Source organism: Chionomys nivalis, chromosome 4 (assembly GCF_950005125.1).
Source record: "Chionomys nivalis chromosome 4, mChiNiv1.1, whole genome shotgun sequence".
In the NCBI taxonomy this organism is placed as follows: domain Eukaryota; kingdom Metazoa; phylum Chordata; class Mammalia; order Rodentia; family Cricetidae; genus Chionomys; species Chionomys nivalis.
The window spans coordinates 58,530,341-58,554,375 of NC_080089.1; the positions used below are offsets into that span (position 1 = coordinate 58,530,341).

At 35.6% G+C, this 24,035-nt stretch overlaps 1 protein-coding gene across 1 annotated transcript in view; it reads right to left on the reverse strand.

Annotated features, from left to right (window-relative positions):
* Nucleotides 1-24,035, reverse strand: part of Arih1 (ariadne RBR E3 ubiquitin protein ligase 1) — a 105,690-nt gene that overhangs the window by 34,865 nt on the left and 46,790 nt on the right. The window contains exons 3-5 of the mRNA XM_057767303.1: nt 21,313-21,457; nt 9,514-9,606; nt 9,045-9,100 (exon numbers count right to left, since the gene is read on the reverse strand). Coding sequence (XP_057623286.1) covers nt 9,045-9,100; nt 9,514-9,606; nt 21,313-21,457 — 294 coding nt within the window. The remainder of the gene's footprint in view (nt 1-9,044; nt 9,101-9,513; nt 9,607-21,312; nt 21,458-24,035) is intronic.

A 24,035-nucleotide genomic window follows, 5' to 3' on the forward strand; every position in this document is an offset into this window, starting at 1 on the left:
TAAATATATGATCACCTCTCCTTTCTATACTTTCCTCTTTTCCTACCTTTCTTTGAAACAAGATCTCACTAAATATCCCAATGACCTCAAATTCAGTTATTCTGCTCTCCTCCTGAGACACAGATACACTAAAAGACTTCCAAAATCCAAAAGTCAAAGCAATCCTTCTGACCCTATAATTCACTTGCCCCAAATAATCAAAGGTCAAAGGTTTTACAGCAACATATCATTACCTACAAAATCTGCAGCTTCCCCAACAGTTCTTTGCCTCTCCCTACTTACTTCAATCTACACATTTTTATGTTTACAGATAAGTAACATTTTAGAATAATGCTAGGGCTTTATCAGTAATGTATTTATTGTTTGTCAAAAGTGGTTTCATTTTTACATTTCAGTTAGGAATTGATTTACTAACAAACTGAGTTATGTACACTGTAAATAGAAGATATACTACTGTTTTCCTGATAAACTTCCTACTCAGAATATCAAAGTCAATATTATTTGTTTCTTTGCACAGAAATAAAAGGGCACTCATTCTGTTTTACTGTGAAACAAGCAACTCTAAACCACATATTATCTAAACTTCTGAAGACATAATGAGAATTTTTCCTCATCAAAATAAATCACCTCTCACAGGCAAAGGGTAAGAAACATGGGGAGAGGGGTATAAAATACACAAAAGTTACTGATAGACCAAATTTAAGAATGGAGAAATGATTTCAGTGAGCACTTGATTAAAAGGACTATCTAGTGCTGGAGAGATGACTAAGTGGGTAAAGGCAAACTATCAAGGCTGATCTGAGTTTGACCTCCAGGGCCTATGTGGAAGAAAAGAGCCAACTTCCACAAGTTGTTGTCTCACCTCCACAAGTGTGCACAGTAAAATAAATGCAGCAAAACAAACAAACAAACAAAAAAAAAAAAAACGAAGTTACCTAAAATGAAAATAAATGTAGAAAAATGCTTTTCATTATCTACCAGAAAACTTCAAATAAAAAAAAACTACAATGAGATATGCCCACACTGCCACCAAGAATCTCATATTTAGTGATGAATATGTGCACAACCACTTTAGAAAATAATTTGGCAGGATCTACTAAACTATTTTAGTTCAAACACAACCCAAGAAAATCAGTGTATATGTCTGCTTAAAGACATAGAGAAGTATTCTTTAAAGTTTACACTGGCCAAAACAAACCACCCACAAACTTCAAATCTCTATTATCTAAAGAATCAAAAACTATACAATAATAATACAGACAGATACACAGACACGATGCCCATGAAGAATATATGCATACACAAAAGAATACTGGCAGGCTAGCTCAGCTGAGCAAGCCTGATGACACCTGGAACCAAAAATGAAAGGAAAGCACCACTCTCAAAAGTAGCCCTCTGGGGGCTGGAGAGATGGCTCAGAGGTTAAAAGCATTGTCTGCTCTCCCAAAGGTCCTGAGTTCAATTCCCAGCAACCACATGGTGGCTCACAACCATCTATAATGGGGTCTGGTGCCCTCTTCTGGTCTGCAGGCATACACACAGACAAAATATTGTATACATAATAAATAAAATATTTTTTTAAGAAAGTAGTCCTCTGACTTTCACTTATGCTCAGTGGTACATGTGTGCTATCACTCACCTCAATTCATATATGCGTGCACACAATGGAAATAAATTACAAAAAAATACATGCTACATAATTCCACTTAAATGATATTAAGAAAGATAAAAATAAGTTGTTCCTAGTTAAGAATCAATCCACTAGCAAAAAAATAAAAAGAATTAATGACAGAACAGAAAAAATCCATAAAGTTAATAATGTATAGTAATTATGCACTTGATATGCTAGAAGGTGGAGAAATAAAGGTAAAGGACAGTATAAAGGCAGCGACTAACTCATATTAAGTAATAAGGCATTAAGAACCATTGCTTAAAATTGATTAAACAGTGCTTAACTAAAAAAAAATAACATTTTTGTCTTTCATACAAAATTAGAACAGAATCATGGTCAATGAGTCTATGAGCCATTAGAAAAAAAAGAAAGATGCTGGGATCAAACCCAAGAACTTGTTAAACACAGACAATAATAGCAAGTTATGCCCACAGTCTTCAGTAGATTTTATGAAAGCAACAGACATAATTCGCCTAAAAATGAATGGCACTGAATCTGTCTGCTTCTAAATCCAGACATGAAAATAATAATAAATTATTATTAATTTAGGTACATGCCACATCGTGTGAAATCAGATCCATCACAATTAGAAAAAACATTATTACAACTGATTAGTTTTGGAATCAAACAGTTGAACATGGTGGCATACACCTATAATGTCAGCACACAGAAGGCTGACCAGAATTTTGAGTTCAAGGTCAGCCATAAAAGATGAGATACTACTTGAACATCTTGAAAGACTTCATAATATAGAAATATATTCTTTTCTTTATCCTAAGATTAGTAGGGAAGCTATAGACAATCAAAGAAAAGGAGACCCTCAAGCAAGTAAATGAAATAAACTGCTACGATGAATAAAAACCAATTTATTTGATCATATGTAATAAATGATATAGTTTAGACAAATAATTTTTACTTATTTCATGAAAGCAACAAGAAAAAATCTTGGGACAAAGAAAATATTCTCGAAGTATATCATCCTACAAAACTCTAGATTAGGCCAATGTTTACGGAAGACCATTCAGGCTAATGATCTATATGATAAATGAAATTCATTTTATTTACTTATTTTCAATGATGAGTGAGATATTTTTTATGAAGGCCAGAGATGATGATATGTTTCCTCAAAGATGCTAAGGAATCAAGAAGTGACATTATTAAGTTTTTAAGAGGGTAAGGATACAGTTCAGTGGCAGGATCTCCAACACTGAGAAAGAAACAAGAAATCTGAGAGTTGGAGTAGGAAAGAGCTTAGTAGTAGTAGAATGTTATTATTACTATTACTAGTACTAATAATACTACTATTAGAATGCAGGAGGCACGGTATTTAGTCCCCTAGATGAAGAGGAAAGGGGGGGGGTGATTTAATAGTCTAAAAAAGTACTGAGACTCCAAAGAATGAATACGTTCAGGGTATGAAAATAACAGATTCAGTTAATATAAGCAGTGTAACTTTGGGTCGTGCAGCTCTAAAGTATAGGCAATAAGAAAGCTAACAGTAAGTAAAATAGAGGGCGAGTTTAGAAACGTATAGGGTGTTGACAAAATTAAAATACAAACATAGTCCTGAATAATGACTCAAAAGATGAATGAACTAGAAAAATTAAAGAATACTTCAGAAAGAGTGAAAAACATGACAGAAGCAGGAGACAGTAGGAAATAAAATGCACAATACTTTTAAGAGACCAAGTCCCTGCATAGTTGTGACAGAAAATGTAAGAGTTGATAAGATGAACAGCAAAAAAAAAAAAAAAAAAAAAAAAAAAAAAAAAAAAAAAACAGCAGAAGGCACTTGAGAAATATTACTGGAAGGTGATGAAACTATGAAGAAACCTATTCAACAACAAATTTCAACCACAGTAAAGATGGCCTGGGTCATGCTGGAAATGAAATGAATTTGGTACAAGAGTGGATACAGGAGAAGAGCAAATCAAGAATACCACTAAGGTTATTAATTCAGGAACATCCGTAACATGTAATGATAACCTTTCTTTGATAATAATGAATTTGGTGCAAAGGAGGTAATGTTTGGGGATAGAGGAAGGTAGGAGCTATGAATAATACAAACAGAGATACTGACACATATTAGGATATAAAAGCTCCAAATTTAAGACTATGACATGGAAATAAAATTTGAGCACTTCCAATAAATGACTAGTGAACACATTCAAATTGCTCTAAAAAGGAACTCAACAAATAGTCAAAGCTCAAAACTGAGATGTGGCTACTCTTTAAATGTATTCCTAACCTATACCTCAAGGTGATCCAGACTAGATGACTTATAGTCTAAACGTTTTAACAGAATTTTTATTTATGGATGAAGAATGACACATAGAAAGGCAGACTTTGAGTCACATTTGGGAGAAAGCAGTCAATAAAACTCTGTCAGAGTCCAGGTGTTTGAGTTAGATCCTAAGAATAAATTATGTTGTTTTTAATAATAAAATCAGCAAATTCTCTCAATAAATAGAATCTGCAGAAAACTATTAAGCTAGAAATCACATAGTTAACAAGTATAATTTCAGTTCCCCAGCCCTGAACACCAAAAAATTCAAAACTGAAATAAAACCCTGACTAAAGGGCTCAACAGATATAAGATGGTTAAATCGGAGAACACATAAAAATAAAAGTTAATAAAAAAAAAACTTGACCAAAACATGTGTCAATAAAAATGTTGAGTGTTTAAAAAGAGAAATAAAAGGTATTATGAAAACAAGAAGATCCTCCTAGAAATGTATGGCAAATAAAATGTCAATAAGTGTGATGGGGTTACTATGGGGCAAAGAAAAGACAGAAGTGATATATTATTATTACTATAGATGTCTCAGTGGGGGCTTACTATGTCAAGTGTGAAGACTAAAGTCCAGAGCCTTGGTGCCCACTATATAAAGGTATCCCACCTATAATTCCAATACTAATAAAACAGGGACAGGGATCCCTGGAGCAAACTAGCCAGCTAGGCTACCAGAAACAGTGGTTCAACTAAGAAACTAAGTCCTAATGAATGAAGTGTAGATCAATCAGGGGAAACCCCCCACTGTCAGCCTTGAACTTCCACACACATACTCACACTCATGCAAGTGTATACACATATGCTTCCATATAGATTCCCACACAAACACACACTACACAGAAACATACACACAGAGAAGGGTGTTTTAAGAAATAATGGGCTAGCTAAGCATGGTGATATGGACACCTGTAATTCCAGCATTTGGAAGATAGAGCTAGCATGAGGAGTTCAGTTTAAGGGTCAGCCTGGGGTCCATGGATCTTCTCTCAATAAACAAAACAAGCTAGAGGGAAACTCAGCATCTAGGAGCACCAGCTGCTCTTCCAGAGGACCAACTTATGTTCCCAGAATCCATTAGTAGTTGATTCACAACCACCTGCAACTCTAACCGATGTCCTCTTATGGATCTCTTGAATTTGAGGCCTGCTAGAGATACAGTGTTATTCTGCCTCACCCCCACCCCATGAAATAAGGAACAAAAAGTCCTCAAATTTTAAGACAAACATTAACCTCTGAATCCAGAGTTCAAAGAGCTGTACACAGAACAAACACAAACAGAACCAAATCTAGACAAATCGGAGTCAAATGTCTGTAAGTCAAAGACAAAATTGTTAAAGCACCAATTATGGGAGAAAAAAATAATAGCTAAGTAATCAGAAACAATAGGGGGCAAAAACAAACAACAAAACGGTGTAATAACATATTTAAGTGCAAAGAAAGACTAAAGAATACATGCACTTTTAAACTGTCAGGCATAAATTCACAAACACTGTTAACAGTTTGTTCATTCTCCCTCTGTTCCTGTAACTTCAGATATTATCAAAATTCTTTCATCTTTACCCAACCTGAAATACTAAAAACAACAAAAGGAAAAACAACAACAAAAAAACCCAAAAAACCTTTTAAGTTGGAGCATCTAATTTTGATTTATACTTATATGAAATTATTTTTATTATAATCTGCTTGCTTATTCTATAGGAGTATCATTATTGCTGACTCTTTTGGAAGTATGCATGCAGGTCAGAAGATAACCTTAAGTGTTGTTACTCCGGTGACATTAATTTTGCATTTGAGACGACCTTTTGTGCATTGGGACTGATTACAAGTACATGTAACCATGCTTGACTTTTTCCTTTTTTCCAAATGTGGGTTATAGAGATCAAACTCAAGTCCTCATGCTTGCACGGCAGACACTGTAACAATAGTTATCTCCCCACAACTGGAATACTATCTGCTTAACGATCCCACGATTTCAAGGAAACAAAGCACAATGGTTTTCTTAGATATCTGCCCATTTTCTATCTAGTCCTCGCCCAAATGGTACTTTAATTACTATTATATAAAACAGATATGAAAATAAGCTCAGAGGAAGGAGTTCCCGACTCTGATCCTGAATTTCCAATACATTTAGTTTCAGTGTGTACATGTTGAAAGATAATGCTTACAACTTGTTAAGTGATAAGAACAACTTGTTAAGTCTAACTAGCAATGACATTAACAGGCTTAAATTGATTTCTTTAATTAAAAAGATGTTCTAATACATAAGGAGACTAGACTATCTAAGAGATCAAATATCTAATTCAGTATGAAATCTACTGGGCGATAACTGACAGCTCATCTCCCTGAACTACCATAATTCCCCTACCTTTTACTCATAACTCACTGCAATCTAACATCTACTGTCATGCTAGTAAAATTGTTTTGTAGTAAGGAAACCTAATGATCTGTTTTCACTGTTATTCTTATTTATAATTCTGGAAAAGTAACATCACCAGTGACCTCCTGATAACATTCTCTACTCCTTTGGTTTCTCTATTTTTCATTCAAAGCTTCATTTAAGTCTAAGTGTCTGACTACATCTAACTTATGTGCTCTCTTTTCAAACTGGAGACTGCATTCCACTATGCAGCATAAACTGGCCTCAGCCTCTTGAGTGTACCATGCACGACTACGACTCTTCTTTCAACTAAAAGTTTAAGCCTCTACGACTTCAGTCTTTCTCTTTTTCTCATCCTACACTTCCTCCAGGAGCGATGGTTTCCTCTCATTACCTTAACTGTTATTTACCTGTTTAATGGATTTCAAACCTTAAAAGTTCATGACTAATACATCAAATTGAAAATCCATACAAGTTTTCATGTCACACAATCTGCTTTGTTTCTAAATTCTGTTGTTCCCACTGAATTACTGACTCCTAAATCTTTAACCTACAGTATAATCTTGTAAACATCTCATTACCCATTATTTCCCCATTCTAAAGCATTCTCCACTATATCAAAGTTGCATTTCTAAAACACACATCATATTACTGAAGTCTTGATTAGTATCTGTGACAAAAACCCATGACAAACTGTTGAACTCTTTCCATCCACATCACTAATTAAACCCTCCCCTTTGATCTAGCCACTGTAAAATACCTAAGAGAAAAGCTCATTTAATATTTAAAACCTGACATTTTCTATTTAATCAATATTACCCAGCATTTTTACTCTTTTTATTTCTAGTCTTAAGGGATAATGTTTCCTTCTAATACTTCCTTACATACACAATGTACTTATTGTGAACTTTTTGGGAAATGGCACTGTAGGTGTGATAACAAGGAAGTACCCAGTAATTTCTGGAATGAATGAAAAGATGCAGTGCACTCGATGGCAGGATGAAACTAACACACTGAAGAAAGAATACAATGAACAAGGATGCACTATGGGACAAGATAAAAACAAGTGGAAGAGTAGTGGTAGCTGATTTATTTTGGTAGCCGAAATCAGTAATGGAAATAGCTCTTAAGACAAACAAGATTAATACAGACCTAGTAATAGCAATAAATGTTCTAAATAAACCAAAATAGACTCAAGTTTTTAAGAAGGCAGAATGGGAGCAGGTGGTGGTGGTGGCACACACCTTTAATCCCAGCACTGAGACAGAGGAGGGTGGATCTGAGTTCAAGAACAGCCTGGTCTACACAGAGAAACCCAGTCTCGAAAAATAATGATGATGATGATGATGACGGGGGTGGAGGAAGAGGAGGAGGAAGCAGCAGCATGCTGGGATGTGTGTTACATGCACATACATAAAATAAAAATTTTCCTTTAAATGGAACAGGTGAGCTTAAAAGGTTGTGCTGGTTGGGTTAATTTAGCATTAATAAGTTAAAATTACTCATTAAAACATACTACTGTCGTTTTATTTTAATACTTTTTAATCATAGATAAATTTTATGTATGAGGAATTTCTTAAAACTAATTATACAAATTGTTTATGGATCATTTAAGACCTCCATCTGCTTGGCACCCTGGAATGATAACTTGAGGGCACAAGGACTGTGGCTCAGGAACTAAGCAGCTTAGTTCTAGAAATTCACTAGCTTCTTTTTCCAAATTTCTGTTTTCCATTCAAGCAGAATATCTGTACAAGAGAACAATTAGTTTACACCTTCCAGCTACAGTGCCTTTGAAATTAGAAGCAGTATTTTAGCAGACACCACTATATCCCCAGGCAGTGCAGTGAGTGGCTAATAAAGAATGTTCTGGCACAGCCTTCTGTTTCTTTAAGGCAGTCTTCTGTGGGATTTAAGTGTTGGAGATCCTCAAAGGCTGCCAGACTCAGCTGCATCATAAACTGAGTGTGGCAGTTTGAATTGTAACTGGCCCCCAATAAGCTCTATTAGGAGGTGTGTTCAAGTAGGGATAGCCTTGCTGGAGGAAGTATGTCAGTGTGTAGGTGGGCTTAGAGGTCTCTTTTGCTCAAGGTTCCCTAGGTGAGACTGTCAGTTGACTTCCTGTTGCCTATAGGATGTAGAAATCTTAGTTACAGCTAGCTACAGCACCATGTCTGTCTGTACTCTGCCATGTCCCACCATGATAATGGACTAAACCTCCATTAAAACTGTAAAAACAAGCCACCCCAACTAAATGTTTCCTTTATAAGAGTTGCTGTGGTCATGGTGTGGCTTCACAGCCATAGAAACGTTGACTAGACACTGAGTTTCTTCTTTGTGAAAACTCTTTCTTTGTCAGGCATTATGTACCTGCAAGGAGTCTTATCTGTTAATGATCCTCTCTTTTTAAATCAATACACATATTTTCATGAGTCCCATTGCTTTTTATTATTTTCCATTTTTGTTCTGTTTTGGGAGGTACTGGAAATCAAAGCCCAGAACTCATACAGGCTGGGCAACTCACTGAGCAGCTTTTGTGCTCTTAAGCACATTGCAAGTATCTTTTTGTATTACAAAGGAATAAGTGTGGAACATAAAGCCTCTTCAGAATTTAAATAATTAACTTTCTTGAAGGTACTCAATCAAAGGTAATTGGCTTAACCAATAAAACGAAACATGCAGTCCTTGAAATAAATACTTACATAACTGTGTTGTCATCCACTAAGATATCACAACCATGAGCAGGACACGAAATAGTCTGGAAAAGATCAAAATTTAAACTTCTTCATTGAACAATATTTATAGGACGCCAGGCAGTTGGCTAGGTTCTGATAATACTTTCCAGTTTGCAGAATCTCAATTCTTTCCCTTTGTATTACAGGAAAGGCATTTTTGAATGTAACTATCCTTGTAAGCAATTGTTTGTTTTTCCTTATTAAAAAAAAAGTTACAAGCAAAATACAAAGTTCTCTATCAGGGAGAACCTGATAGAGATTATCAGGGCTGATGAATGCTGGAACCACATTATCTAGATTAGACTGTTAAATGGAAAGTCTTTTTTTTTCTTAAACCTGTTTTAATCTAGAAAAATGTTTAATCCCAAAATTTCTGCCTGGCTATAGTTATCCAGCGACCTAAACAAGTAAATTTTGTAAGTGAAAATCAAATTACCTGTCCCATGCCTTCCTCCATTATTTTGGTAGTTAAATATTCACTCCAGCACTGCATACAAAACTTATGTCCACATTCAAGGCCAGTAAAATACTGTAACAAAAACGAAACATGATATTTAACAAAAACTTCATTAAAAGAAAGCTGAACTAACTACATAGTGCCTCAGAGCTTTATCTCACAATTCTCATAGTATTTAAAATGTCCATTTGACAAAAACCAAACAGGTCCTAAAATTTAACTTCTATATGATAAAATCTAGACATGTGAATACTTTGAACAGTCTACCTGATTAATAGGAAATACATGTCATTGATACAAATTTTACAAAGGTAGACATGTTTGAATTAAATATATGATATATGACAAGCATATCATTAAGCACAAAAGATGTTCGATTTCATGAGCTACTATGGAGATTAAATCAAACCACAATGAGACACTATGTCACAGTCACTACAAGAGCTGTTTCGTAAGAATGTGAAAGAATACCACAACTCTGGAAAACAACTAAGCAACAATTACTTCAAAATATTAATGCAGCTGTTATAACCTCTCTCCTGGTTTAGTGACAAGGCAACATATAAAAGAATGTTTAATTTGGGGCTCCAAGTCTACAGTCCATGACCAACATGGCAGCACGGCAGCAGGCAGGTGTGTATCTGATCCACAAACACAAGACAGAAGACAGCTGAGTGGAAATGGCATAGGTTTTCTGAAACCCCAAAACCAACCCAAGAGACACACTTCTGACAAACACAAACCTCTTAATCCTTTACAAACAGCCACCAACTAGGGGTCAAACATTCAGATATATGAATCTATGGTGCCCACTCTCATCTAAAACATACTGTATGACCCAGCCAATATATTCTGAGAAATTAAAACACACATCCTTATAAAAATTTATGCACACTATTTACATTAGCACTATGCATAATAGCCAAAATACAGAAACTCGCAGATGAGGAACAGCTATATAAAGGCATATATAGTCACAAAAAGGAATAGAGTTCTGATAGATACTGTAACATGAAATGAACCCAGAAAACATGCTAAATGAAAACAGCCAATGACAAAAGGACTCATACAGTTTCTATTTAGATAAAAGGTACAGAACAATAAATCCTTAGAAAATGTTTGCCATGGGCTTTATATCTGTGATGAAAGGAGGGATGACTATCAAAAATATAGGTTTTTTAAAAGGTGAATGGGAATTATAATAATACTTAAAATTTAAAAATTATGAAGGTCATACAAGGATAAAAATATAGCAAAATCTACATTAAATGGTGTGCAAGGATAGTTATAAAAGCACTAACTCTAAAATGGTATTTTTAAATGTTTCTGTTTTCTTCTCCTTTCATTTCCCCCCTTTCTTTTTGGTTTTCCAAAACAGGGTTTCTCTATGTAGCTGTCCTGGAACTCGGTATGTAGACCAAGCTGAGCTTGAATTCAGATCTGCCTGCCTTCCTCCCAAGTGCTGACATGCACAGCTTTAAATGTTTTGCAAATACATACAGGACTTCACGGAATTAAAAAGAATGTAAAAATTAAATGCTGTAGTAAACTGAGAAATTTATTATGAAGCAGGTATAGTAGCATATGTCTATAATCTAGAACTTAGTGGTAAAGACAGGAGGAGCAAGAGTTCAGTACCAGCTGAACATGGTGGTGCCTTTAATCTCAGGGAAGCAGATGCAGGTGGATCTCTGTGAATTTGAAGTCAGTCTGGTCTACAGAGCAAGTTCAATTAGGTATATGAAGGGTGTGGTCGACCGGTAGTCAGAATTAACCAGACCAGCTCAAAAACAAGGAATATAATTTTAATAATTGGGAGCAAGAGAAACTCACACGACCGGGATGCGAGAATCACGCGCAGCCGAATGAATACAAAACAAGGGGCGGGCACCTGGATGCCCAGGTCCTTCTTCTGTCGCCCCAAGCGCCCACACCCTAGCCAAATGTGATTGGATGAGCTTTCCCATCATCTCCCCCTTTTGTGTAAACAAGATCGAACCAAACCCAATACAACTATATATAATATGAATAGATACCAAATATAAAATTACAAGCAACAAAGAGTGTTAAGCAAGAAACATATAACAAAAGTTTTACTAAGCATTCTATTTCAAGGAGTCTAAATAATGTATTGAAATTGAGTTTATCTAAATCATGAAGAGGGTAACTACGATTTTCTAATCTTCAACTCCATCAAAGAACTGAGAAGGTAAATAATATTACTTGAGCAACCAGGAAGTACAAATGAGAAACTTCCAAAATGTGCAACAAATGACAGAGACAACTGACTACCTGTGCAATCACCCAAAGTCTCATTTACAATGCTGAGGCAACCAACTTGGGCTAAGGCCTAACGTAACTGACACACCATTTTCAAAGGCGAGAAACCTTTTAGAACTATCTTACCCTGTCTTGGCAGGATAAGACAATCCTGTTTTTATCCATTTATGGATACTCTGTATCTCTGTCAGTGGTCGAGCTATGGGCTTTTCTTTGCCCAAAGGCCAGTTCTGCCAAGAAGACAAACTCCAAGTGGAGTGTCTTTGGTGCTCAACATTCTCTCAGGAGTAGAGCGGTGTTGCCAGGAGTGATTGTGTCTCACTACCATGGAACTCTAGGTTAGATTAAAGGCCATTTTCTACAGCTCTTCGAAGAGGTTGAAGATTATATTATCTATACTAAATATAATCTTTTTTTAAATATTTATTTATTTATTATGTATACAATATTCTGTCTGTGTGTATGTCTGCAGGCCAGAAGAGGGCACCAGACCTCAATCCAGATGGTTGTGAGCCACCATGTGGTTGCCGGGAATTGAACTCAGGACCTTTGGAAGAGCAGGCAATGCTCTTATCCACTGAGCCATCTCTCCAGCCCCCCTAAATATAATCTTTATGTATCTAAAGAACCTGATTAGCCTAAATATAAATATGACAAACATATATGACTATTGATTTATAATTCTCGATACCTATCTAACTTGAAGACTAAGAGAATAAACAACTGTTCAATAAATGAGGACAATGACGTCCAAATGTAAACAATGTATATCATTACATAAACAATATATAAGTATCTTAATCAGAGGTAGAAATGTACATTGCAATATGATAAATATATATATCAATACAATATATATCAATACATAACAAATGTTTTAAACAGAGGTAGAAGCATACTCACATACAATATTCAATAATTTAACTTTGTATCAACATACAAGAATCGATACCAATATAATTTTCAAAAAACAATAACTCATAAATACCAATCTATTATCCCATCAACAGGTATACACTGAAAAACCTTGCTTAAAAAAAAAAAAAAGAATATAACCCAGTGCTCAAACACTTGCCTACAAGTCTGAGACCCTAGAATTATTTCCCATAACTATAAAATAAACAAGTAGTTAAGATAATAGTAAGCCCATATGTACATGTCTACAGTTTCAGCAAAATGAGGCTCAGAGCAAGAGAAAGGAAGAGATTTGGACAGCATGAGTCACAAAGAACAAAGAAAAACTAATAATAGATTTTATTCTAACTTTGAGGTGAGGGCTGAACAAAGTGTAGTGTTTGAACTCAAACAAAAGGTTAACTTGTTTAGATTTCAGAACATTTTACAGGGCTAATACGGTTCAGTGGCAGTTTTTTTGTTTAATTTTTCTGATGTCCTAGCTTAGATTCTCTACCACTGCCAAATAAATACATAAAACGTCAACACAAAAAAGCAAGTTTACAATATTTATGACTTTTTATTTAAGCTTTTTAAACAACACATTTAAAAACACATTGTAAAAACCGTCAAAGAAGTTTAAAACTACTCTATTTTAAAAATAAAATCAATGTCACCTGTATAAACCAATTTTAGCTAGAATGGTCACAACACTTTTACAATTCCTTTAGTTGTGATATAAAGGAGTCCGCAAGTTTTTCTTAGGGACCACCATTCACCATTTTTGCCTTTTTCGGGTGCACGGCACTAGCATGCTGGTACCTACCTTCTCGAAATAATAAACGCTCTTGCTGATTGCAAAAAAAAAATAAATAAAATCAACTACCTCATTTTCCACGTTAAGCTGGTAAAGCTGTGTTAACATGGATGTGAGAATTTTTAAGCAATGCTATGAGCAGGTATGACTACAAGTGGCATGTGCCTGTACTCTCAGTTGTTTGGGGGACTGAGACAAACAAGAGGGCTGGGCTACTCTATCAGGTGCCTGCACTTAGTAGCAGCAGTGGAGTGGCACCTGTGAGCAGTCACTGAGCAGCACCTTGAAATAGTATCACTTTTAAAAAGGCAACAAATTCTTTTGAGTGAATGATTAGATTATGTGGAAAAATTAATCCCCTTGTTTATGCCCTATTCCATTTCCTTTATCAGAAATGGCTGTTGTTTTCATTTCTGAAGTGTACTTGCAGAGACATTCTAACATACACACACAGTATGAGAACTTTATGCTTTCCTTGGTACTTCGTTACTTTTGTTGTTTGGGTTTTTAATTTCTGCTGGGGCCCCATAACTGTACAAACATTTACCCATTCCCTGTTCTTTACACAGTTCTATTATTTTTAATTATGTGTATATGTGAGGGGATGGAGGGAATGTGTATGTGTAGGTGGCCAAGGAGAGCTTGAGTTACAGCTAGCCAATGTAGGTGCTGGGAACAGAAGTAAGTGTTCTGGTCCCATGGTTTACCTCCTTTTAAAGCACAATTTCTTTAACTGTTCCTTCACTATTAATGGACACAAAAGATTTTTCCTACCACTCTGTCACACTGACTGTAATACACTTTGCAACCATGTGACTTCTTAAGAGGGATACATAGAAGATGACAGGTATACAAGTACAACTTAACGTTTATTATTAGGTACTTTTATAAGAACTGGTAGCAGTTCTGATTGAGCAGTAGTATAAAGTTTCTCATACACATGTCGGAGCTTTCACCAATCTAACATAAAAAACAAAGTAAATGAATTGGTCTTTAAAATATATTTTTGCACATTCTTTTGAGGTTTTTGTTTTTTGAGGCATAGTTTCTCTGTGTATCCCTGGCTGTCCTTAAATCAGATATCCACTTGCCTCTGCCTCCCAGAGTGCTGGGATTAAAGGTATCCCTCATCATACCTGACTGTTCTTTGAGAATTATTTACAAAGTAAATTTTTAAAAATCATATTTACCTTCATTACTCCCCTAACTCCTCCTCCAAATAATTTTAATTTCATTTTTAAAAATAAAGAGTGAAGTTTCAACTTTCCAAGGGTGTGTGTGTGTGTTTAGCATGTCCAATCCAGTTAATTTCTTTTCCTCGGCATTTTCTTAACATAATTTGCTAATTTCTCATTGAGCTGTCCTACCCACGGCTCTCTTGTGCACATCATTTTCTTCACAGTTTACTAATTTCTCATGCCATATAACATACACCCAAGCACACCCAATGACTTTCAGGACTTTTTTACTATAGTTGGTCTTTATAATTACAGAAAATACTTTTTGATTCGGAGTGTTCATATTGTGTTGCCATGAAAACACCTTACTATACATGGTAAAAGCCATCAGTCTTCAATGATGGCTTCAAATTTAAGCAAATTTGAGTCTGTTTCCACCTCCACATTGTTTTAACACCATATCCTGCAGAATCTGCCTTCTCTGCAATTCCTTCTCTCCATCATTATCTTCTCCTAAAGTACACCCTATTCAGCTATTGTCTATTCTTGCACCTGGCAGTTTAATCTTCTCTCTGTCCCCAACACAATCTATTCCTTTTAAACATTTTATCCAACTACTATTATATTGTGCCAAATATTCAAGTCATTCTTTTAGCTCTCTTAATATCTAACAATTTCGTTCACATAGTTCCTATCTAATTTATTCCTAGCTCATCTTAGTCTTTCTTCTAAGTGATAATTTTAAAACTTTGCTACATTTTCTAATTAGCTATTATCTAAAATATGCTTTATGTAATTGATGCTCATGCTATTATATGCAAAGAATCAGAGAACCAAAAATTCTACATATAGCTACCAACCATTATTTTTTAAGTTCACAGAAGTAGTCATGTAAAGAAGTATAGCCCAATCCTGAAATTAATTTTATAGGCAGAATATAAAATACTCTACCTATAAAATAACAAGTACACAGTATGCCAACTTTGAAGGTGTAATAATCTCATTACTTTCCCCATCACCACAAAAAGATAAGGCACTAGCTTGCTACCAGATCACAAGAATTTTTGTATATCATTCTTCTATTCAATCAAGAATCATTACGGCTAAGGGATTAAGGGGCATAATAGTTAATAAATTATTATTGGAAGCCATAATGGTATCTATTGCACTATCTAGTCTGTAAGCAGAGAATATTTTACAAAATTAACTAGGTACACATAACAAATATGAGATGTAGTGTATGCCTATAGACTTGGAAGGCTAATTAAGAAGACCATGAGATAAAAGCCGATTAGAGTCATAGTAAATTTCTGGATAGCCAGAGAATATAGCAAAACCCTGTATATGTAAGTAAAAAGAAATCACTATGGCTAAAAAGAGTACAAAACCTACTGCACGCACTGGCTTTGTGGGAGCCTAGGCAGTTTGGATGCTCACCTTACTAGACCTGGATGGAGGTGGGTGGTCCTTGGACTTCCCACAGGGCAGAGAACCCTGATTGCTCTTTGGGCTGACGAGGGAGGGGGACTTGATGGGGGAGGGGGAGGGAAATGGGAGGCAGTGGCGGGGAGGAGGCAGAAAACAAAGAAAAGGAAAAAAAAAGAGAAGAGAAAAAAAAGAGTACAAAACCTAGCCTGTGGTCTGAATATACACATTCACTGTACTAAAGAAAAGTGTGTTATCACAACCATATTCTTCCATTTGGTCTGACATATTTTCCTCTCATCTCTGACATATTTGCTTTTAAGTACCTCATATCCAGTTCCTTTAATTTCTTTGTCCTTACTTAACTCATAAAACTTGACTATTCATTAAACTTACCTTCATTTATGCTGTAAATAAATCCAAACAAAAGAGTATTAATAACTTATAGAGTATCATCTATAACAAAAATGATCATAAAGGATCTAAAGAAAGTTTAATTTCTGACATTTTATTTTACATACTTAACAAATAATGCTCAAAAAAATTGGAGGGTGGATAGACCTAGAATTCATTATGTAAATAAGGCTGCCTCTGCCTTCTAAACACAAGGAGTGATATGCACCACAACATCCAGGTAACAGCAGATTTCTAGGGAAATCATGGTATTGGGAAGGGTAAACCATGATCTTACTATATAGTATATTTAAAAAAAAAAACTATTTTCAATTTAAAAAAAAAATCATCTGTCCTCCATCAGAAATTGCCAATATAATCTCGAAAATTAAAGTCATTTGTTTATATTAAAAAAAAAAACCACCAGAATAAAAAAGAAATCCATCAGTTCTCGCAAGAGTTTAATTGGATGGTGGAGAAGGAAAATACAGAGATGGATCCGAGCTTAAGAGAACATTCGTTTCCAAGTACCCACGCCAAGCAACTCACAATTGCCTGCAACTACAGTTCTAGGGATCTGACACACCCCTCTGGCCTCTGTGAACACTGCCTCATGTGCACAACCTGCTCTACCCATATACATAATTAAAAATAAACTGGGCAGTGGTGGTGCACACCTTTAGTCCCAGCACTTGGGAGGTCGAGATAGGTGAATCTCTGAGTTCCAGACCAGCCTGGTATACAGCACTAATTCTAAGACAGCTAAGGCTGTTACATAGTAAAACCCTATCTCAAAAAACTAAACACATAAATAAATCTACAACTTATTTCAAAAGTAAAGGAGGAGCAGACCTAGACCAGATTCTTTCAAGTAATGTTGGTGCTTACGCCAGAAGCACCAAAATTCTAAATGGACAATTCAACATAGGAATGGGACTCTATTTAACAATTCTTATGTCTCCAGCCACTACATCCCCCCACACAGGTTTTTCTTTGTGTAGAACTAGCTGTCAGGGACATAGGATGGCCTTGAACTCAAACTCAGATCTCTGCCTCCCAAGTGCTTGGATTAAAGGCATGAACCACCACTACCCAGCTAAATCTTGATTCTTAAATATAATTTTTAAAGTGAGCTATTAAAGCACGTTACATTTTCTAGTAAAATGATAGATAAAAAGCCAAGTGTGGTGGAACATGCCTACAGTCATGACATTTTGGAGGGTCATAGGGTCTTCACCTACATCTGAAGCTGTTTTAACTCAAAATAAGCAAGCATAGTCAAGATTAAAAAATTCCTGAGTTAGGTGCCAACAAAGTAGTGCTGTTGAGAACTGACCCAGTGCTCTATCCTAAATCTTAGTAAATTCAAAGTGAGACCCTCTCTCTGAGATACTTAACTCCACAGTACTATAGAAAGTAAGCTTTCAGAAACATTTATTTAGGTCAAGTGTGTTGATGTGTGCCTCGAACCTTGGCACACACGAAACTGAAGCAGAAAGATCATGAGAGTTTAAGGTCAACCTGAGACACGTAGTAAGACCTTTCTCTAAAAATGAAAGTAACAAAATAAAACAATTCTTCAGAACACACGCCTTTATTCATGTGACAGTGTATAATAGTAAAAGCGCTTTCCAGAAAGATAAGGTTCTGAACATTTGTATAAATAAGAGGAAATTGCAAATGTCTGACAGAGAATACAAATAAACATGCTTCTTAAGAGAGAAATCCCTCAACACATTAATAAGGTTCCATGAAGGGTTTCTGGCGACACTGTTAAAACTGAACAAAAGCAATCATCTGTGTATACTGATCTAGAAATGATGAGAAAGTAACTGTGTTACAATTATATAGTTCATAATATTAGCTGTTTCTACTCTTTGAACTAACCACACAACTTAAAATAACTCTCCGAGGTCACCTTTAACCCCCTAACTTCAGGTTCTTAAGTTTTTAGCACTTTTACCTTCCTTTATTTAGTTTCTATACTCAAACATTTTCCTGACTTTTTTTTTATCACACCCTCAGTTATCAATTCCTATGGATATGCTAGATCCATAAATGAACTGTCTCTGTTGTGGTTTGAATCTTAAATGTCCCCAAAACCTGTATGTTGAAGACTTAGATTCCCAGTTTGTGAGGTTGCTCAGAAGTTACAGAACCTTTAAGCCTCAGTTTAGGTGGAAGTTAAGTCAAATAACTATAAACGTAGAATGTCCCCGGAAAGGAAAACTGGGTCTCCTGCCCAGTCCTCTCCCTCTCTGCTCTAAGTCCCCCAAGCTGAGTGGCTTGGCTTCACTCCACCATGGTCAGCATCATGAAGTCTGTTCTCCCCACAGGCCCTAAGATAAACCAAGAACCGAAGCCTCTGAAAACATGAACCAAAGCAAATGGTTTCTCCTCAGGTTGATTATCTGAGGTATTTTGTCACAGCAAAAGACTGTGAACTTACATTGTATTGCAGTCTAATGTGACCATGTGGGTGTCAAGTTCACAAGGGGTGTAAATCTTCATCAACAACCTGACTGAATTTAGTATCTCTAGAAGCATCCCTAGTGCTTGCTTATGAAGATGTTTCCAAAAAGGATTAATCAAGGAAAAAGATCCACCCTGAAGCAGATGGGACACCATTCCTCTGCCTGATTGATTAAAAGAGGGAAGGAGAAGCCGGGCGATGGTGGCGCACGCCTTTAATCCCAGCACTCGGGAGGCAGAGGCAGGCGGATCTCTGTGAGTTCGAGACCAGCCTGGTCTACAAGAGCTAGTTCCAGGACAGGCTCCAAAACCACAGAGAAACCCTGTCTCGAAAAACCAAAAAAAAAAAAAAAGAGGGAAGGAGAAAGCCAGCAATCTGCTTCTTGACTGTAGAGATAATATAACCAAATGTCTAACATTCTATCCCCATAACCACTCCTTCCCTGCTATGACGGACTGTATCCTTTAACCACGAGCAAAAAAATAAGTCCACACCCCCTTGAAGTTGTTTCCTGCTAAAGCACATGGTCACAGCAACAAAGAAAGCAACCAAGCTGAGTCAATAGTGCAGGGAAAGGCTCTGGCTGTCAAAGATGACAGAACCCACATGAGGGAAGGTGAGAACCAATTCCCACAAAATGTCCTCTGATCTCCACACACATGCCCACTCACATATAGAGTAAATATACAAATGGAATGTTTTAAAAAGAAAGATTGAGAAAGAAAAATAAAACCCAGGTTGCTGCCTCCAACATTGTACTATAGTATAATTTATCTGCTGTCTCAAAGTACCTACTTATTCTTTCCGAATGCCCTAGGAATCTGACCAGCTAGTCTGTGAGTTCTATGAAGACAAATTTTATGTTTATTCTCCATTATGTTCTTAAATTTAGAATAGTTCCCGCTATGTTAAATTAATGGCTTAATTTCTCCATCATTTGCTTTATAAAAATCAAAAATAAAAAAAAAATACACACTACAAATGCCTGGTCAAATTTATGTTAAGACTTTTGGACAATATCAAGGGCACTGAAAATGTAATTGATATTCATAGCAACTAGCTCTAAAATTAGAGTAAAGATTTCAATGAAGGAGAAATTAGCTATGCTGAAACAGAGGAAAAGGGCAGAAGAATAAGAAAGCCATCTACAAACTGGGACAAATTATTTGGATCTTAGTACTACTAGTTTACAGAAACTAGTACTAGTACAGACATGGTATAAATCTAAACTGGCAAAAAGAATTATTCAAGGTAATAAAAGTGTTAAAACCTGAGTTTAATGAATTCCAAAAGACACTGACTGTACAAATACACTAGGATTATGATTTAAGGAAAGAAAAGTAATACAGCTCACAGGCTGTAAAGATGGATAGGAGATCCAAGCCAGCGCATTTGAAAGATAAAACTCCAACCTAAATGAAACTGATAGATCACTTCCAAAGAAAAACATTCAATTTAAGCCACAGCTAGAACTTGAGAATTCAGAAATGTAGTTCCACCACACTTTTCCTACTAAAGTAGTTCACTGATCACTCTTTTTCGCTAACTTTAAAGAATAACTGATCATTTGAACAAGTTAGCACCTTTCAAATAAACTCCTTTAGAGAGACATATCTAAAATTCTAACACTAACAATGAGAAATCTTCAACAGAAAACACCTGATAACCACCAACTACAAGAAAATCGGTCTATTAAATATCATGCTGAAAATATCAGCATGATGGTCATAATTATTATAGAGTTAAATAATTTCTCATCTATAAAAATATATTCAAAGTTGAATTCCAAGCAACTGAACATCTTTACACCACAAACATAATTTTCCTATGATTGATTACTCAATAAACCTTTGACATTTTAAAGAGAAATACCTATTATTTGGTTCTATTCTGTTCTAATTCTACCCCCACTTGCCATTTTTAAGAATCTACAGACTAGATTAATATAGTGAGGAATATGAAGTCCTGAAAGTACTCTAAAAAAATGTATAAGGATTTTGACTATTTGAAACAATAAATTTTGAATTGATTTTAAGCTGTATAAAAAACAGTTTATAAACTGTTGATCTATTACACAGTCTCCAAATGGTGGTAAAATAAATTCCAGAAAGAATCAATGACAACTTGGAGAAGCCTGAAAAACAGTACAGGAACGGGAAGAGAACTAGGACATTCCTTTTCCTTTCCTTATTCTTAAACCTAGTAATGGGCTACAGAAATAGTTACTGGTCCCAGGCTTTCAGACTGTCCTTTGTTTAAGTAATGGAAGTTGATTTACCCTCTGACATAGTGCTAGCCTTAAACTACCAGGTACTCACCGAGTTAGGGTAGTTCAAGTAGCAGATCTGACAAGGCATATCCTGTGCTGATGACCTTGTATTCATCTGGCGTGTTCGAGACTTTTTACTTGGATTAATTACATGACACTCAGCAAAGAGCTTCTCCAGGTTTCCATCAAAGTACCTGCATTATTTAAACAGAAAGGATGAGAGCCCAGCAAATAGCACAATTAGAGCTCTCCAAAAAAAAAAAAAAAAAAAAAAAAAACAAAAAAAACTGACTTCCTGTAAGGAAAGATCAATTAACTAAACTAAAATAAACCAAGATCAAACCCATCCTGGTCAAGACAGGAAAATGGCTAAATGGCAGCAAACAGAGGATATGCGTGTGAGGTTGACTCTTTTAACTTTGTTTTTAAGTAGGCATCTTGGAAGGTTAAGAAATTAGCATTTAACACAACTGTAACTAAAATTTTAGAATAAAAGCTGGGCTACAGCCACTATTACCTGTGAAGAGTAATGCTATTTTAAAATTAGGCTGTATTTTATACAAATGAAATTTACTTTAGTAATAATTTTAAACTATTTTATAAGAGGCAATGATTCTATGTCTCACTGTATACAATACTTGCTTTCCACAAATTCCTCTGAATTATTTCTTTAACATACTGAGAAAGGAGAAGAAATGAAACAGTGTATCTTAAAACAACTACACCACATAAATTATATGCCTATAGAGCAAAATGGTGAACTACTTCATGGATGATAATGGTAAATGCCAAGGAAAATGTTTCCCAACTGAGTCGTGGTCCCCAGTCCTCTGAAATATCTTTTTGGTTTTGTTTTTTCAAGACAGGGCCCCACTATGTAGCTCTTGCTGGAACTCACAGATTCTCCTGCCTCTGCCTCCCAAGTGCTGGAATTAAAGGCATGTACCACTACACACAGCCTGAAATATCTTAGTATTTAAAAAGGAAAATAAGATGTAAATAAATATTTTCAATTTGTAAATCAATAAAACCAGCTATAATATTAATAAAGAATATGCTCAATTATGTTTTTAGCTTTACCCAAGGCTGTAATTACTATTATGTTTATTAAGCGTGCAAGCTCCTTATTGTGTGTGTAGGCCAAAGGTAAACTTTGGTTATTATTTGCTTTCTGCTTTGTTTTTTGAGACAGAATTTCTTACTGAACCTGGAGCTTACCATTTCAGCTGTACAGACTGGACAGCAAGCTTCAAAGATACCATTCTCTGCCTACTAGCACTATGGTTATAGATATGCATGATCACACCCAAGTTCTTGTTCTTTCAATGTAGGTACTGAGGATCTGAACTCAGGTATTGATGCTCACCAGGCACTACCCACTGAGACATCTCAACCAAGATTTCCAGTATTTTTTAAATTCATTACATGAGTGTTTATTAGGGTGTGGGGGGGCTTGTAGTTCTCTCATTTTACCATGTGGGTCCTAGGGCATCTAATTTAGGTATTCCAACTTGGCAGCAAGCACCTTTATCTGCTGAGTGATCTCACCAATCCAGGTTTCCAGTATTTTTTAATGAAGGTTCTCTTAAGCATTTATGAAAAGTATAGAAATAGATGTTTCTATAGAAAATTCACTCATCCAAGAACAAATCATATTATGATTCTTCTAAGATTAATAAGTATCTTTTTAAGTATTTTAACTATGGTATTTCTCAAGAAATATTCAAACAATCAATCAAAATGTCAACATGTTATAAAGGAAACTCATAAGTTTAAAGTTGTCAGTAATTCACATAATGAGTATTTACTTTATGTGAATTACTGACAACTAAAACAACGTGATTCAGATAATGAGAAAAAATCTAGCAAAATCAAAAATGCTTTGTCTTATAAATTTTACCTGAGAAACGTAAGTTCAAATTTTATATAAAAGGAGAAAGAATACACTAAACACAAATTTCCTAAAACATCCTTTCCTAAAAAGAAAAATGATGTTAATAAAGACAAACTTTGGCTACCCTAAATTACAACATGGAATTGGTGGACTCTCTATACTTTAGTTAACATTCTAGACAACATTTTATGCATACACAGCCACACAGATATATCTATAGTGTACCACACTCTTTGTGTACATACAGCATTCATTTCTTCACTAAGCAATATTTAGCAGACATTTGTCAATCAATACATATCTGCACAGTGTTTCATCTTTGTATGTACATACTGTAATATACTGAATAAACCCTATGCTGAAGGGCACTTAGATGGTCCTCATATATACAACTAGGTTGAACTCTTGGGCCATCTGACAGTGTTATGTCAAGTCATATTTCTGCATTAGTAAAGAGTCATTCTAAAATACAAAGTCTCTCTAGCCAAAAACAAACTATCTTTTTTTCTTTTGGGGGGAGGGGGTTCCAAGGCATGGTTTCTGTGTAGCCTTGTCTTTCCTGGAACTTGCTCTGCAGACCAGGCTGACCTTCTCCCAAACTGTCTTTTTCAACACTTGATTTCTCCATTTTTCCCTCACAGAGATTTTACTTTCCCCACTTTGCAGGGTCTACAAGTTTTCAGTAAAGTTAAGGTACCAATTCAGTCTGAATTCCTTCTCTTCAGTTTTTGTGGGTTTTTTTTTGGGGGGGGGGCGGTGAGAAAAGGTCTCTGTTACATATCTTTGGTTGTACTGGAAATCACTATGTAGTCCAGGTTGGCTGACCTTGAACTCAACAGATCCATCCACCTGCCTCTCTGCCTCCAGAATGCTATGAT